This window comes from Schistocerca serialis, chromosome 4 (genome assembly GCF_023864345.2).
Source record: "Schistocerca serialis cubense isolate TAMUIC-IGC-003099 chromosome 4, iqSchSeri2.2, whole genome shotgun sequence".
In the NCBI taxonomy this organism is placed as follows: Eukaryota; Metazoa; Arthropoda; class Insecta; order Orthoptera; family Acrididae; genus Schistocerca; species Schistocerca serialis.
Genome location: NC_064641.1, coordinates 882,986,545 through 883,004,949, shown reverse-complemented (window position 1 = coordinate 883,004,949; position 18,405 = coordinate 882,986,545). Strand labels below are relative to the sequence as shown.

At 43.8% G+C, this 18,405-nt stretch overlaps 1 protein-coding gene across 2 annotated transcripts in view; it reads left to right on the top strand.

Moving 5' to 3' along the window:
- The window catches only part of LOC126475028 (UDP-glucosyltransferase 2-like), a 44,012-nt gene that overhangs the window by 9,955 nt on the left and 15,652 nt on the right, over nucleotides 1-18,405 (top strand). For both annotated transcript variants that reach the window (XM_050102569.1, XM_050102568.1), the window contains one exon: nucleotides 10,186-10,405. In XM_050102569.1, the coding sequence (XP_049958526.1) occupies nucleotides 10,186-10,405 (220 nt within the window). The remainder of the gene's footprint in view (nucleotides 1-10,185; nucleotides 10,406-18,405) is intronic.

Genomic DNA, 18,405 nt, shown 5'->3' with positions numbered 1-18,405 from the left:
AGGAAAGTTAGTTATTGGTATTTTTTAATGATCTCATTCATAAGCAGCCATATCACAGTCGCTCAAGAAAGTTATAATTAAGCTTTACTTGTTTAATCAGAATCGGACGATGACTCTCCTTGTCCGCAGTCTCGATTTTTCGAAGCGATCTGTGTAAATAAAATGTCTTGGTTTTCTTGCGATGCGTAGTCAGTCGGGAAACCTCCGATCAAGCGGAAAGTTTGCTTTGATAGAGTTTAATTATCCGATTAGATAATGGAGCTCTTGGATCTAATAGTTGCAGGTTCGTTTCCAATTCATCGGAAGTTCCCCTCTCATTACCAACGAAATGACACCTCCGTGCAAATTTCCAATTAGAGAATACATATACAATGAAATTCCTTACACACCTTTGATGTAAATGCTCAGTATATATTTTCTTGAGTAGCATACAATATATTTTCAATCTCTTTCTTCCACTAATCTCGATAGCAAAATTACAATTATTCAATGCGGCTATTCGGCATGGAGAATGTGGGGCGGCGGGTGAAATAACTGTTTATTAAATAAATGTTTTGTTTGTTTTTCCCAGCCGATTAGCAACATATGTGGGGCGGCTGGTGGAATATATTGGTTTATAAATATGTGTAGAATGTAATGTAGAAAAGTAGCATTTCCCGGCCGATTAATCATATGTGGGGCGGCGGGTGGAATTAATTGTTGTAAAAATGTTCCTATTATTTATGCAGTCTTTTGCCGTTCTCAACACTGGCTCTCTAACTACGAAATTAGCAACCAGATAGTGATTAGCAAAACGTGAAGCCTGTAATCAGAATTCCTAGTGCCCACTTCATCTGAGAAATACACTTATAGCTCTGAGGAATTAGGAGATTGTCTGGGATTCATAATCAAAAACGATTCTCTGTAAAGGGTTCACTATATTCTGAAAGTCACAGACCAAAAAGAATCCACACAATCAAACTACCAGAGGAATTCAGAGTCTAATGCGCTGATGCAACTATAGCTGTTAAAATTAAATGTTTAAGTGAATGCTCGCCATAATTTGATGATAATGTTCATCAAACGCCACGCTAAATAATGGTAGAATGTCTGCCCCGCGGCGGCACGTGAAAATACGACATACGCAAACTGAAGATAGATCATTAAAGTCATCGCAGAATTAACACTTCATCGAAAACGATTTCATGGTTACGCGTATCCCGAGTAACTTATTACGGCATCCGAGGCTGTTTATAGCAATGATACCGACGCGACGCGACGCGACGCGACTCCTGGCACAGGTGGCGTGCTATTCAGCGTCTGGAGAGAACTGGGGCCTTCTTCTCTCGCGCAGCGTCCTTATATATAAAGCCGCGGTGCGGACGGCTAAGGGAACGCCTGAACAATTCCCCTCTCCCGACTAGCCGCGGGGCTAGTAATGCACCACTTTAAGTTATCGAATAAATCATTGCTTGCTTTGCTGATGGCCGATGAAGCTCTCAATTTAAATGTGCATTCAGCACACAGGTAAGTAATCACAATAAAAGTCTGACGTGGCTAAGTCAAATATTTTGGGCGAGAGAATTAATTTAATTACACTACACGCAGTAGACGAGCTTTGAACTTGCTCTTTGGAGATACGCTATCGCTATAGTTTTATAGTTATTCAGTTGAAACTTGTCACATCTTTATGATTATAGCGGATCTCCCTTCTACTTAAATTTAAACATCCTAGCCTTATTTATTCGACTACTTAATCTATCTTGCTTCCTTAATTTCTAAGACAAAAACCAGAAAATCATGAATTTGAACTAAAATTTTTATTTATGAGATCCAGAATACTGTTTCTACTAAATTATTATGCAAAAGGAATCTAAATACAAATTTTTAAGTTTCTAGCTCTTTTCTGTTGCGCCAATGATTTTTACAGAAAACATCCAAATTTCGAAAATGGTTAAAGTTATTGAACTGATATTCAGCACATATTGATTTAGTATTACTCCTGACATGCTAGAAACGTTTCAGGTTATTTACTTGATTTTTAAAGTATTGCGCAACATTTATGACGTCAGAGCTAGTTACAGCGGACTAGGCTGGCACACAATGGAAAGACTGATGTGAATTTTATACGGCGTGAGTAGGCTGCTTCCCTACAAGAAGATCCTAGAAGTCCCCTCAACACACCAGAGAGAATATTACAAAGCGTAATTGTGCGCTCATGGAATAGTAATAGTACTGTACTACTCTGCGCATCGATTCCGCGAGTATATAGATGGTCAAGTAGGAAACGTAATTCACTCATAGAATTGTGCGGGGATAATTAGTAGAATATAAAGAGATATTACAATGAGATGACCTTTCTGACCAACACACCAGAACAGCTGCGTCTGAACAAGCACTAATATCCCAAACATGGAGTCTGGTCGCATTTCTTCACTGAAAACTCACGAATATCGCTACATTACCTCGTAGCAATACCTGCGGAAGTCCTCCAACCACCTGGGAAAATATGAGTCGCCTTACGCCCATCTGATGTGATGGCTCTCACACCAGAACTTCGGCACCACGAAATTACTAGTAATTGATTCCCATGACGTCCCCGTGATTGTATTCGCGACTTCTTTCCTTTCAGACGAATTTGCGACGAGAATCATTCTCAAAATAAAAGCGGGATTCGTCTGCAAAGACCATGCTAAAGAAAGGACCGAGAGAAGACACCTCTGCATGAAGACCGGATAGCAGTTTGGTACCTGTAAAGCGTTGCTGACGTTAGTGAAACATGGTCAGAGTCCAGTTACTTATTAGCCATGTTAACAGTCTGCTTGTTCCACACCGGCTTTGCAGCCGATGCCTCATTCAGCTGCTTGCTGGATACCCGCTGACGGCTGCCGAGTCAACTCCTCGTCTGCGGGCTCAAGCGAAGAGTGAGCGACATCGCTCCGCGGCTATGGTCCAGCACGAATGGACTCACACTAGCTGCTGCAGTGTGCTCGATCCCACTCCGAATTCTGTGTTGATGACCCATCCGCGAGTGGTGTTGCCGGAAGTCGTGTGGTCGGTCAATCCCCTTCCTACTGGCCAGGTGGGTTTCAGCACCGAGAGGCGCGTAAGTGTTGACCAGGAACGTGGACCCCACTAGGCCCTGCTACTGGTGTCGGTGTTGAAGTTCGGTGATTTCAGCACTCTGTGACGTGGTGTTGTTAGAAGACTGTCGGCTTCTCCATCAGTAATGGTAGGTGGCTCAAAAATGGTTCAAATGGCTCTGAGCACTATGGGACTGAACATCTGAGGTCATCAGTCCCCTAGAACTTAGAACTATTTAAACCTAACTAACCTAAGGACATCATACACATCCATGCCCGAGGCAGGGTTCGAACCTGCGATCCTAGCGTTCGCGCGGTTCCGGACTGAAGCGCTTAGAACCGCTCGGCCACTCCGGCCGGCTGGTAGGTGGCGAACAGTATGAAATTCATCATGCGAAGTCCGTCGTCTCATATACATTTACACCTTTGGCTGGTTCGTAGACTGTTCTGAAGAATACAACTTTGAACATGGCTGAGGTTTGCAGCAACCGTATACACAAATTTGAAAAATATGTAAAAATCTGTCAACCGGTTGCATAGATTTTCTATATACCTTGACCAGGTTTCGTCACCTCTAAGAGTGACTTCATCAGAAGGTAAGGTAATTACATGAAGAGCATATCGTCAAAGATGTACAGTGATTTAAGAGCTGAGTTGCTCAAGTCATACATTAAAATATAAGACATAATGTTCTTCAAAAAGTCAAACATTAAAACATAAGTGACACCGGTGTGGTGTGAGTCTTATATTTTAATGTATGACTTGAGCAACTCAGCTCTTAAATCACTGTACATTTTTGACGATATGTTCTTCATGTAATAACCTTACCTTCTGATGAAGTCACCCTTAGAGGTGACGAAACCTGGACAAGGTATATAGAAAATCTATGCAACCGGTTGGCAGATTTTTACATATTTTTCAAAAATGTTCTGAAAAATCTAGGACATAGATTCGATACATTATCATAATCACGGAATCGAGTGCTATTACTGCGAATGTCATCGAGCCCAGTGATCAACTTCTTGAGAGATGGAGAGCTCGTGTATTTAAAGGGAACCAACGTGAGGCTATGACACCATGCTCGGTCCGTAATGACAGCATGTGTCCTTCTTATACTGCTGTATTCGCTTAATAGGCTCTTAACTGCTGAGCAGGTTCTCCGATACTGTTTCTCACGATTGGTACAGTTTCCTTCGACATCTCTTAAGAGCTAACGAATATGCGTGTCACATTTCTGTTGGTTTTCTGTCCTGTGCTGTTTTCTGCTGAGGCCGTCCTCTCTCTCTCTATCTCTCTCTCTCTCTCTCTCTCTCTCTCTCTCTCAGCGCAGTGTTGTAACGTGCCGAGGCCTGATCCACTTGCGACATAGAGCTTATTTCCTGGTCCTGTCTGTGCCTCTGGCGTGACCGCACTTTGCTTGTAGCAAGGTGACAGAGTTGTAATAAAATTTTCTGATTTTTAACCACTTACTATTCTGTGCTGTAACAATGTTTCTCCACCCAATCATACTCCTGCATGAACGGGGCTCTGTATGTCAGTGTGCGGTACACACATTGCTGGACTTCTCTCACATAGATCAGGTTCTTTGACAAACTGACAGGTAGTTTCTTGGGAGTGGGTGTATGCTCTGCATATATCGTTCGGTTTATTAATACAGTTCGGACCACACGTCTAAGACGTTTGAGCCGTGTGTCGGCTCTCAACATATATCGCGCTGTAAAGATTGTTCTGAGCCCTTCCATTCCATCGTTAATTGATTCTTTCATATTTATCGTTACGGTGCGTACGATTCTGTTGAGATTCCCCTCTGGCGGCGTGTCTGGTCTTATCTAGTCGTTGCTTCCTGATAGCCTTGTGTAAGGGAATAAGATCTCTGGGAGGATGGCCGGTTGGTTGCCTAGCGGTGACGAGTCGGTCGGTCGGTTTTTAAAATCGGGAATTAGAGGATGTCGTACGATGAGACCGCGGCGTGGCGTGGCGGTGGAGAGTTGGCTGTTGTTCCGAGAAGCCGCGAGGTCTATCCTGGCGGTGCGAGACGAGTGGGACGAGTTGACGGGACAAGGCTGTAAGCTCTTGCTGTGAGCACCCGGGGGTCACGGCTGTGGTTCCGAGTCACTACTTGGTGGGAGCGGCAACGGGTGTCTTTAAATAGTCCGTCTGGAGGCGGGAATGATGGACTAGTAACTGGCCTAACCTGAGGAGTGGTATTTCGCCGCCGTGGGTGCAGAGGAGACGAGGGCTCCGGTGACAGAGCGCGTGGCTGCGTGACTGTGCCCAGTTGGGAACGCTGGCGACGTGTACACGGTCGGGTGTGAAGAACCTTTGCATCGGAGTTCACCTGCTGTTTCTCTCATAAACTGCAAGTTAAGTTGGTTAAAGGTTTAGATGTTAACTGAAGAATTTTGGTTTGTGCAAGCAGAGTCTTTTCTCCCTTGTGGCCTCCTGCATTCGGGTTTCCTGTCCCTGTCGCCGGTGTATTTATAGACAGTGATCTTTTGGCTTCTTATTAGTACTGCCTGGCAGGAAGTGTATTTTTGGGCAGGGATTATGGTTCCTGATTTGATTCCTCCTCCTCCCCTGGCCTCCCGTGAGGTCGATGTGATTGCTGAATGTGAGGCGTTGTGGGTCTGTTAGTCCGCTTCTAGCCTGAGCATCCTTCGGGAGACAATTGTGGCCGCCCTTACACCCGGTCGGTCAATTACTTCTATCCCAGGACATTTTGGTGGCAGGACATGGTATTAAAGTTGTTAGTTATTGTAAAATGTTAAATAGTTGTATTTTACTCTGATTGTTTTTGGCCATTGTTTAAAAAGGTTAAGTTTGCCTTTCATTGGTGGGTTTTTATAATTACGTGGCTTTAAAATTGTTAGTTATTGTAAAAGGTGAATCACTATCTTTACTTTGATTGTTTTAATCTACTTGGCATCCTTTGAAAATGATAGTTCTACCTCCTTGTTAGGGAGCCCTTGTAATTTAATATTTTGTTGTGCCAAAGTTTAAAAGAAGTTGGCTCCCTACATGTTCGGTAGCGAAATTGTAAGCAAACTGGTGGTTTTTTTTTTTTTGTTTCATTACTTGGAAGGTTTTAATTTTGTTATTAAATGCTTTATCAAAGTCTGTTTTAAGTAAAATTGCTTGGCTATTAACGGTAAAGTAAAGTTTTTATTTCATTACTTGGAAAATTTTGATTTGTTATCAAATGTTTTATCAAAGTCGGTTTTAAGTAAAATGGCTTGGCCGTTAAATGTAAAGTAAATTGTTTTGAAAAGGCACTCATACCTACTAGCTTTTTTGGATCTGTTCCTGGTCAAGTGATAAAGAAATGACTTTTAATGGTTGAAGTAATCAATAAAGAAATTGTAAATTGCAACTCGACAGCAACCAACTAATTTTTGCCCCGTTTCCCAACTGGGGATTTTCCTTGGTTAATCGTAACACCCGTCTCAACGTTACTGGATTGTTTACTCTTTGTCATCCCCCAACTACCTACCAGGAAAATTTTCCATGTCCACTAATCGTCAAAAAAAATGGCTCTGAGCACTATGGGACTCAACTGCTCTGGTCATAAGTCCCCTAGAACTTAGAACTACTTAAACCTAACTAACCTAAGGACAGCACACAACACCCAGCCATCACGAGGCAGAGAAAATCCCTGACCCCGCCGGGAATCGAACCCGGGAACCCGGGCGTGGGAAGCGAGAACGCTACCGCACGACCACGAGATGCGGGCCACAAATCGTCGCTAAGGAGCCTGATACGGCACCTGGTGGTAGGTTGAGTACTCTTGAGCTTCCAGTCAGTTTCTCATCTGTTCCAAGGATTCTGATCTGCCAAAAGGGTACAAATAGCGTCTTTGTGGCGTTGTGTTGTAAGCTTTGACAGGCGACTAAGGTCTAGACGAAACGAAGTTGCGAACACGACTTAGGCACTATCGGCTTCATGCTGCGCTTTTCGTCTTTATTGAATCACGTTCCTAGACTTAGAGCGAGGGATGCGCATTCAGGAAGAACATGGCTGATTCTACATCTGGCCATCCAGAGTTAGAGTTTCCTTGGTTTCCCTAAATAAATCCCCGGATGGATAATCGGAAAAGGACACAGCTGATGGCTTTCTCTATCCTTGTCAAGCCCAAGTTTGTGCTTCATGTTTATGTACCCAACGTTAACTAGTCGTTAAACCATTCACTTCATTTTGTGCATAGACAAAGCAGAGAGTAGTAGTATGGCTGCCAACTCTTTGGTGCGTAGCTGAAGTTTCCACCGCTAGTCAGCGCTGCTATCGCGGCACTGCAGTCTCTGGTGGTGGTGGAAAATAAAAAAATCCAAGCTGGCGACTGGTGGGAAATTTAAAAATACCAAGTGGCGCTGGAAGGAAACTTAAAAAATTCAAGATTCTGGTAAATTAAGAATAAACGTAAAAAATTGTAAAATCCAAATTGGCGCTTACCCTAGTTGCTGTTTGTGAGCTCCCCCCTCCCCTTCCTCTCCCCCTCCCACTGTTACTCCTTTCCCCACTCTGGTCCCCCTAAATTGTGTACAGCCATGTCATGTACAATACTTCCATGTTGAAAATGTACGTAACCTTCACTTGAATTGGCTCTGGCACTATGTTCGAAGATATTTGAGACTGAATTGTCTAAACTGGCACCATCGCACACACGCGCACACACACACACACACACACACACACACCTTGTTGGGTTAGAGCAATATTAGTCCATTCATTGCCATTACCCCATGGATACTACTGGACCATTGGATGCAGCTAATTGTCAGTCTATAGAGGTGACTGCCATCACCCCTGGATACTTAGTGGATGGGGCAATGTTGGCTACATTACACAGGTAACTGCCTTTACCCCAGATACTACTGGGTGGAGCAGTGATGGTCATCAGACACTGTATCTCTCATCTCACTTGTGCTCCTCTCTCTCTCTCTCTCTCTCTCTCTCTCTCTCTCTCTCTCTCTCTCCCTCTCTTCCTCTCTCCCCCTCTCTCTCCCTCCCTCCCTCTTTGTATCTCTCTCTCTCTCTCTCTCTCTCTCTCTCTCTCTCTCTCTCTCTCTCTCTCTCAAACACACACACACCTGATTTCTGACAGACACCATGAACTTCAAGTACTAATCGATGCTGCTGGATGTTCCTTTTCTGCAGAAATTAATTCCTTAAAATGCGAAATATTCCCTACTTTTTCAAAGTTAGAAACAAAACCACTTGCTCTACCATTTCATTAAGTTTATTCCAATGAAAGTTGTCGATGTCTGCTGGCGACTTTTGGAGTCTGTTTTTCCAATCGTGAACGTCATTTTCCTCGTCGTAATCATCCTCCTTTTCTTCCTCTTCATATTCCTCCCATCATCGTCATAATCATCGTCTTCCTCATAACAAACATTCTTTCCTTCCTCATCATCAACATACTCCTCATCGTAATCTTGGCCTGTCTTCTTCTTCTCCTATCAGAATAACTGTTCTTCTTGAGTTATTCTCTGTAGCGACTGAGAAACGGATTTAAATGCTTTTTCCAGCATATAGTTTGTGTTTCATACAAGTAGCATTACAAAGAGAGAGAGAGAGAGAGAGAGAAAGAAAGAAAGAAACTGATGGATTAGACGTGCAATTACCAGACACTTCTACCACAGACGTGAAGAGCTAGTTTTCCCCTCGCACAGGCCCCCAATGTCTCTCTCCCTTTCTCTCTCTGTTTCTCTATCTATCTATCAGTCTATCTCCCTCAGTCTCTCTCTCTCTCTCTCTCTCTCTCTCTCTCTCTCTCTCTCTCTCTCTCTAGACCATCTAGTAAGTGGCTGCATATTTGGAAGGAGTATAGTATTCACATATGAAAACAGAGAAAAATGATTTACAGAAGTGTACGTGCGTGTGTGTTTTACTAATCACGATGCTCATGTATTTATACTCTATTGAACATGCCAATGCACATATGTGGAATGAATTTAATGATGAGGCAGTACAATGTTCCAAATGGCTCTAAGTAGTATGGGACTTAACATTTGTCATCAGTCCCCTATATTTAGAACTACTTAAGCCTAACTAACGTAAGGACATCACACACAGCCATGTCCGAGGCAGGATTCGAACCTGCGACCGTAGCAGCAGCGCGGTTCCGGACTGAAGCGCTTAGAACAGCTCGGTCACAGCGGCCGGCAGTACAGAGTTTACAGATGTGTATAAATGAGAGAGATGATGATGAGGCAGATGGGCAAATATTATACGTAATTCTTTTGATATTGTGTGCACGTATGACGGATGAAATTTGACGATTTATTTACAGAAGTGGAACATACAGCGAGTGTGTGTGTGTGTGTGTGTGTGTGTGTGTGTGTGTGTGTGTGTGTATGTGTTCTATGGTGTCACTTTATGTAATCCAGAGGCAAATATCTTACAATATAACACCAAGTCAGGTGAAGCTTCAATATTTTTTCAACTCGGAAATATTGTACGTTACGTCATTTTACGCAATTCAGAGGCAAATATCTTTGAATTTGGCACCATTGTTGCGCAGTTCAAATAAAACTTACCTAATTTCACAGCTACATTGTGGCTGGTTGATTCATTTTAATACCTGCTCAACTACTATGCTGTTATTGCTTCATTTTAACACCCACTAAAATGCTACGCTGAAGTTGACTGGAGAGGGAAGGAGAGGCGGATGGATTTTCAATCCACAACTAGACTAGCTCCGCCATAATGGATTTTTCGAATATTTCTTAAACTTTTTGATCTATTTTTAAATTTCCCACACTCTTGGATTTTTGAATTTTCAGGGAACCCTAAAGACTACAGCCAATACAGCAATGCCAAGTGTTGGCGCATACCTGAAATATACGCCAAACAGTTGTTAGTCAACTGCTTGCGTTATTCCTATACAGATATCGCAATTTTACTTTGTGGAAAAATTCTAGACAAGGTAAAGCGATCGCATGTGTCTAAGCTGCTTATGCTTCACCGCTGATCACTGGAGGAACTGTGATTGCATCTGACTGTCTTCATAATGCACAAAGAGTGCCAATGAGGTACGTTTCATTTGAAATTTATGGCGTACCTGCCTTGTAGTTGTCTCGATAATTAACGAATGATCGTAACTAAAGTTGTTTACTTTCACGTGCAGGACATACAGGACTGGCTGGATGGGGCAGAGGACGGTGCCGTCTGCTTCAGCCTGGGTTCCATGGTCCAGGCGAGCACGATGCCTGAAGAAAGAAGGCTGGCGTTTCTCGAGGGTTTTAAGAAACTGCGACAGAGGGTGCTCTGGAAGTGGGAGAAGGACATGGGCGACCTGCCACCCAACGTCAAAGTCTCAAAATGGCTGCCGCAGCAATCTGTACTAGGTATAGCACAGCTAACGTACCAACATCACGAATATGCTTCATTTGTATATCTATTTCCATCATTTGGCTGTCTCACATTCGGATAGCCAAACCTGCAAAAATCTCAAATGGTTCTTACACCTGTCGGAGCCTCCAGCAGATCTAAACAGCAAAACCTTACCTGGCCTAGTTTGGAGTGTGTTGCTGTTTCTTGGAAGTGCCGCAGTATTCTATTTAGAGACAAGTACCTCGAATGCTGATCGCAGAAGAAATTTTCAGCAGGAATATTTGGCCATCAGTGGAAGGAGAGGTGCTGCTAGAATCTCTGCACCAACGTTTTCCTTTAAACTCTGAATGCCGTTATAAATTTGCCGTCATAAAATTGCATGGTGTGAGGGCATGCATCATTTCTCACTGTTATCTGTCTGTTAGATGAGAATGTTCAACGGTCCAGTGATATACGAGTTTTGTCCGGAAAATACGTATAAAAGTTGAATAATAACTTCATTTTACAATTGTTCAGGTATTACAATATGGTCTCCCGCAAAATACTCGCCTTAAGACGCGATACACTTCTGCCAACGCCGTTTCCATGTTTATAACATTGCTGAAAGTCTTCAGTTGTGCTGTTGTTCAGTTGCCGTGTCGTTTCCGCCTTGATGGCTTCCACATCTCCCAAGTGCCGCCCCCGAAGCACCATTTTGCATTTCGGGAACATGAAGAAGTCACACGGGGCTAAGCCGAGTGAATAAGGCGGGTGGTCTGTCACGGTGATTGAGCTTCGGGCCAAAACCTCGCGCACAACGAGTGACGTGTGAGCGGGTGCATTGTCGTGATGAAGGATCCACCTGCCCCATTTTGCCAACTCCGGTCGAACTCGGGCCACACGAGCTCTGAGACTTGACAGAACTTCGATGTAAAAATTTCCGTTCACTCTCTGGCACAGAGGGACAAATTTCTTGTGAATAATGCCCCTAGAATCAAAGAAAACAATCAACATTGTCTTCACATTGGACCTTGATTTTCGCGACTTTTTTGTTCTCGGTTCTCCTGCTAGTTTCCATTCCTTGCTTTGAGATTTTAGCTCCACATCGAATTCGTAAAACCAGGGTTATTTGGTAACCGTGATAGCGTTACGGAGATGTTTAATAAACTCAAGTGGCAGACTCTGCAAGAGAGGCGCTCTGCATCGCGGTGTAGCTTGCTCGCCAGGTTTCGAGAGGGTGCGTTTCTGGATGAGGTATCGAATATATTGCTTCCCCCTACTTATACCTCCCGAGGAGATCACGAATGTAAAATTAGAGAGATTAGAGCGCGCACGGAGGCTTTCAGACAGTCGTTCTTCCCGCGAACCATACGCGACTGGAACAGGAAAGGGAGGTAATGACAGTGGCACGTAAAGTGCCCTCCGCCACACGCCGTTGGGTGGCTTGCGGAGTATCAATGTAGATGTAGATGTAGATGTAGACTCGTTTCCAGTGATGACTCGGTTGAGAAAGTCCCCTCGTTCCTCTGCTTCCAACCAATCCTCACAGCACTCAACCCTCTTTGCTTTCTGTTATGGCGTCAAGAGCTTCGGTACGATTTTCACACACAATTTCTTCATTTCAAGTTTTTGTGTCAGGATTTCTTGAACCATTGTTTTGGGGATTGACAGCTCGTCAGCAATCATTCTGACTGTCAATCTACGGTCCTTAAGAACACAAGCCCGATGTCGTTCAACACTTGCATCGGAACTCGATGTTGACGGGCGTCATGGGCGAGGGCCATCGTTCACTTCTTCTCGGTCGTCCCGCAACCTTTTTAACCACTTGTTCACGGTTGGTTCCTTCAGAGAATTGTCTCCGTAAACCTGTTTCAAACACTCAAAAATCTCACGGCCATTCTTGCCTAGCTTTGCAAGAAACTTGATGTTGACGCGCTGTTCCTCAATCAGAGAGAGCTTCATGCCGACGGCAGGTGAAAAAGGGTAACTGTCAACAAGCTGCCGCACACTCCCACCTTCACGAAGCGTGCTCTGACTCGAACTGAGCGTTGATGGGATTGATTACAGCAGTGGTCCCACCTGGCGGTGACTGCAACAAAAGACATTATTCAACTTTTATACGTATTTTCCGGACAAACCTCGTAGGTGTTAATAGAGAGGAGTGGGCAAAATGCCGGGACTGGGTATCACCCAGTATGTGAAATACTCGTTCGTAACAGCGTGAACGGAATACTTACTGGGCAATCATTCATCACTGTCATTCTCACGATACGGCTATAAATACTAAAAACTCATAGCTAGGTCGAAATAATTTTAGTGTAGAGTTCAATGAACAACACTGACGAGCGCCTTCCCAAGAAAACGGTGCAAATTCCTGCTCTATTGCTGAAGTTAATGACTGGGTGTCATTATAGTGTGAGGTGGGGTTTTGCAGTGGTAAACGGCTCTGAAAAAACCGAATGAATGACGTGAGTCTCGTAGCGATGGTCGCAACTGGGATTCCTCCAGAATGAGAACATAGTCTGCAGACATAGACATTTATCGGTACGTTCATTAAATAATCAAAACCAGTCACATGTGTACAGCACAAGATGCTCTGAAACGAACAGCACATTACATTGAAGCTCTAATGGAAATATCTGTTAATATTTTTAGAAATTTAATGAAAAAACAGACAAAAATGAGACGTCAACACTGACTTCCGGAAATGGCCCAATCAAAGTCTATAATTTCCGCTTTGCCTTCAGTCTGACGTTCAGCTGGTGACAGAATTTCCGAGATCCCTCGCCTTATGGTTATGCTGAACTCTCAGCTTTACTGTCTGTTGGCATAACATGCAAGGAGACGAGGTACTACCAACGTGTTATCTACAGGCGTCAAGTCGAAAAACCATCCGAACATTGTCACACTGTTGTAGATAGTATGGGAGACTATACTGCAGCTGATTAGTTTATATCTCATGTTTATCTGCTCTATTCAATAAACTAACGAAAATGTGCTATTTAGTATGCACCGTACTAACTTGGCCAGCGGCCTTGCCCAAATGGTAACACTGTTTTCCGTCAGATCACCGCAGTTAAGCACTGTTGGTCTTGGCTAGCACTTGGATAGATGACCCTCCAGGTCTCCCGAGCGCTTTTGGCAAATGGGATGCATTACTTTATTTACTGGCTATTCACCAAGAACATTAACACATTTAATCACACTATGTGAGCGTGGAAGTAGTTGCCAGGGAGTAACTGATGAAATCAAAATGAAATTACTTTTAACAAATGGGAATTTTATTCCTAAAAGCCTTTTTTTTTTCTTTTTTAGAAACAGATTTAAAATTATAAGCAGAAATCACCCACTAAATATCAAGTTAGAATTTATTCAGAGGCAGAAAGAAATAAAAGAGCTTTCGGGCTGAGAACCTTGCCGCTCCCTTTTGACACGTCCGTAGTCACGACCGCTCACAACAACCTCTGAAAGACTACACAGATGCAAATCTGCAACACACCAGATTACCTTAAAGTAAAAGTTTTAACAATTCACACAAGCACACAAACTATGCACCCCGAAAGAGGGATGGAAATGGTACAAAACACTAACAATTAAAGATTAACTTGCCACCGAACGTGCAACTTGATTATAACTTCTAAGCAAGTCTTACGGTGGAAGCGTGGCAACTTTATATACTAAAATGGCCATTTAAATAAAAGTCCATGAAATGCAATCTTACATAAAATTATACAAGGTTGGCAAAACATGCTGTACGGTACACATATACTGCCTCTCAAGATGATAGGCAAGATAAAAACATATTTCAGGAATTAGGCCGTTAAACTTGAAGCAATAAATTCGTTAGCACACCGAATCCGACAAACATGACAGAGGCAGCTATTAACGTACGGCAGGTACATAGGGAGGTTACCGAACAACCCGAACCGCAGGTTGCTCTAACCCGCCCCTACTCCACAAGGGAAAAAATGGACCATCCAATTCATAAATAACCACTTTCCCGCGGGTGGGCAAACGGAGAAGAATGGTGGGACGACCCCAAAACAAAGCGGCTGGTGACCTCACCAAGAAAACAAGTAGAATTTAACAAGGAAATGAAACAACCTATCACCAATCACGCAACTCCTAATAAACTACGATTTCTATCGAAGACCTGGCGCAGCAACCCCAAAACGCTCTCCCGAACTGTCCGCTGCCAGCAGCTTCAACGGGCGCAGGAAGGCGTCGCAGCTCGCACCGGCCAGACCGATGTCGTGGGTTGACTCCTGTTGCTCTCGTGTCGGTCGCGAAGCCTCTACCCCTCGCTATACGGCGCGGCCCACTGCACTCACGTGGCGACCTCACATGCGCCGACGGTCAAGGCGGACAAGTCATCTTGTGTCTCAGTGCGCGACCGACCAACCGATCGATCCAACCGCCAATGCCCATTGCCTGAGCAAACTCGAGCAGACTGGAGGCCTAACGTGCAGACTCAGATGCAGGAACTAAGCCCCCGACCGGGCGACCACTCGTTTTCTCACTGCGCCACAAATTCGGACGAGAGACAGAGCAGCAAGCTGGGGACGAGAGAATGATCCCAGACTGACTCCAGACTCACCCAGACTGACCAACTGACCGACTGGCGGGCTTATCGCGCCCCTTAAATGCACGTGAGTAGGCAACCTTTCCACTTTTCCACCAGAGGGAGACACCAAAGCTACGATTTCCACAGCGGCGCCACCGCCAGAAACGGAGGGCGACTGCTTCACACAACGCGCTGCGGCGTGCTCTTCAAAACAGCAATTTTTACCACGGATCAACCTTGTTAGACCAATTGAGTAGCTTCTTGACAGAGAAATAGCGGCTCCGTTCACAAAGACTGACAGCGGCCGGGAGAACGTTGTGCTGATCACATGCCCCTCCATATCCCCATTCAGTGACGCCTATCGGTTGAGGATGACACGGCGGTTGGTCGGTATCGTTGGACCTTCCGATGCCTGTTCGGACGGAGAGCTAAAATAAATGAATCATAACTTATCATTATAATGATACGAAAAAACTCTTAATTAATAGAACGAAGTGTCCCAAATTGTCACGAATTTCTGAACAATATGCGTATTTGGGCTTCGAAACGGTCAGAGTCTTCGTTCAGTCCACATGAAGAAGCTTTACAGGACTACCACAAAAATATGCAACTGCAGTAGTAGGGGTATATGCATAAAAAGAATTCAGCTAACAAATGGTTCAGTGCGACAATTAAGTCAATACAATTGACAGAAGCACAGAAAGCTAGCACTAACAACTGTGAAAGTCTTTCACATTTAGATCTACAAGATACAGAATCAAGGTAGCGACAAAACTTATAGGGGAGAATTTGTCTTAGGGTGTCTTTACTGATTATCGATCTGCCTGCTAGTGGCTGTTTTACAGAAGAGGCAAAAATCTCGGCTCCAGCGAGATTGGAACCGACAGCTAATACACCGTTCCGCTTGAGGGGCGAACACTTTAACCAGTTTTTTTTTTTTTTTACTCATTTTGTTCGATATAGTTCGTTGCGTTTGGTCGGGACAAGACGTCCGTTCAAATTGATCATTGGTTCCTTGACTCAGTTTTTTTTTTATTACAGAGAGCCCGCAGCCCTCTGACCGAACACGCTGAGCTACCGTGCCGGCTACCACTAATCTAGCATACAACTAAGGCAGACAGCGCTCCACAAACTGCAGTTCCTGTTGAAACTAGCTCCCTGGACCCAAAAATATCAATTTGCTGCCTCCATGTCATCCCCTAAGTGAGAATAATTCAGAATATTATATGTAAATGATAAGAAATTATTGAGTGAATTTATCAGGATAATTCTGAAGCACTCCAGGAAGTAGATCGACAGTCACATAGTTGCCAAACATATTCTACAATATCGTCAGTTCGCCATTACACCACAGACAGGCAGAATAGGTTTGCTCAGCCGATGTGTTTCCTGAGCTGGGGAAGCTCACCCTGTGAAGACACAGTGTCGTCGGCTAGCACTGCGTTGACTGGGAGTAGAAATACCTAACATAAGTAAGTGAGTTTTATTCGCATTTCTCTATTGTCTGGGTCTAAAGCGTAATACTAAATTTTTTTCCTGTTTTTGGCGAACTGCGAACTAAAGAACTCATTCACTGGATAAAGAAAAAAAAAGTTTTGGTCGTCTGGCTGCAATCATTACTTATTTACCAATGACGCGTTTCGCCTGATTCAGGCACCTTCGTATTGGCCCACAGAAAAACGTATATTTTTTTTGGAAGTGGTATGATCCCATTTCCCGAAATTGAAGTTAGAAGCACGAAACTGTAACACAACTCACTTAACATTAGATGGTGTTAGGCACACGGTGGGCCAGCCGGCGTGGGCGAGCGGTTCTAAGCGCTTCAGTCCGGAACCGCGGGACTGTTACGGTCGCAGGTTCGAATCCTGCCTCGGGCATGGATGTGTGTGATTTCCTGAGGTTAGTTGGGTTTAAGTAGTTCTAGGGAACTGATGACCTCAGATGTTAAGTCCCATAGTGCTCAGAGCCATTTGAATCATTTGAACCAAGCCACATGGGATACCGATTATACTGAACTTCCCTGCAAATAATTTTCCTCATCAAATGTTCACGAAGAAATTTGTCCTATAAATAAGTACGAGGGCTGTTCAATAAAGAATGATCATAATATTTTTGACAACATACCTCTACTCATCCTCATAATTTTGATGGTCCTTTTCAAAGTACTCTCCCATGAATGCTTTGCGCTTGTCCCAGCGTTTCTGCCAGTCTTCAGATACATGCTGGAAACCATTTTTCGACAGGGCCTTCAAAATTGCCTCCGCAGCCTTCACTCTGAGATGTGAGAGACGCTCAGTAGCTCGGTACGGGCTTTTGTCAAAGTTTCGAGAACATACCTTCACCGAAGAGTCAAGCAGTATATTGCTCCCTCCTATGTATATCTCGCGAAGAGACCATGAGGATAAAATCAGAGAGATTAGAGCCCACACAGAGGCATACCGACAATCCTTCTTTCCACGAACAATACGAGACTGGAATAGAAGGGAGAACCGGTAGAGGTACTCAAGGTACCCTCCGCCACACACCGTCAGGTGGCTTGCGGATTATGGATGTAGATGTAGATGTGGATGTAGGTTTCTTTTTTGCTGTTGTGTAATATTTATTACTAATTTTAATTTTCTCAATCCTGACACGGCCCAACACGTGCATAGTACATTTTTTACGGGAGCACGTCTCTCCCCATTGCCATGGTTCCCCACCCTGAGATGTGAGTGTCTGTTGGTGACTTGGGATGGGTCATTGACCATGACCCAATACGTTTCTTTTTTGCTGTCGTGTAATATTTATTATTATTTTTTATTTTCTCAAGGAAAGGACAGGTACTTTATTTCAGTCTCTTTAATAATGCGTGACAACACCAACAACTTTAATCTTTGCACAACTCAGTGCACCTTTAACCCATACGGACACAGACTCTGATTCATTTGCAATACGACGATTCCTTGTCCTAAGAACCAACGGCATTGTAGACATATAGTAGGATGAACCACGATCTCTGTTATACACTTCACATATCTGAAATGTACGATAAGCAATAACTTCTCGGCCGTTAAAAGTCTGTCGTGTAATATTTATTATTCTTTTTTATTTTCTCAAGAAAAGGACAGGTACTTTATTTCAGTTTCTATAATGGTGCGTGACATCACTAACAACTTTAACCGTGGTTCATCTTACTATATGTCTACCATTCATGGAAGCGTGCCAGCTCGGAGAACAGTTGTGTACCATATTGTGGGCTATATGATGCGTTTTTCGTAATGGGCAGTACCTGCCCAAAGTGTGTCCTGAGAAACTAATATGCTGCAGAAATGAAGCATCATGTCCTGCGTTTCTCTGGACTGCTGTGATGATACTAATGTTTCATCTTAATTCGTTGCCTTGCCAATGCTTAACTTTTTCATGTTCTTCAACGGTGATGTAAATAATAGCATGTCTGGCCTCCATGACTATTTGTCCTTCTGGTTTTACCCT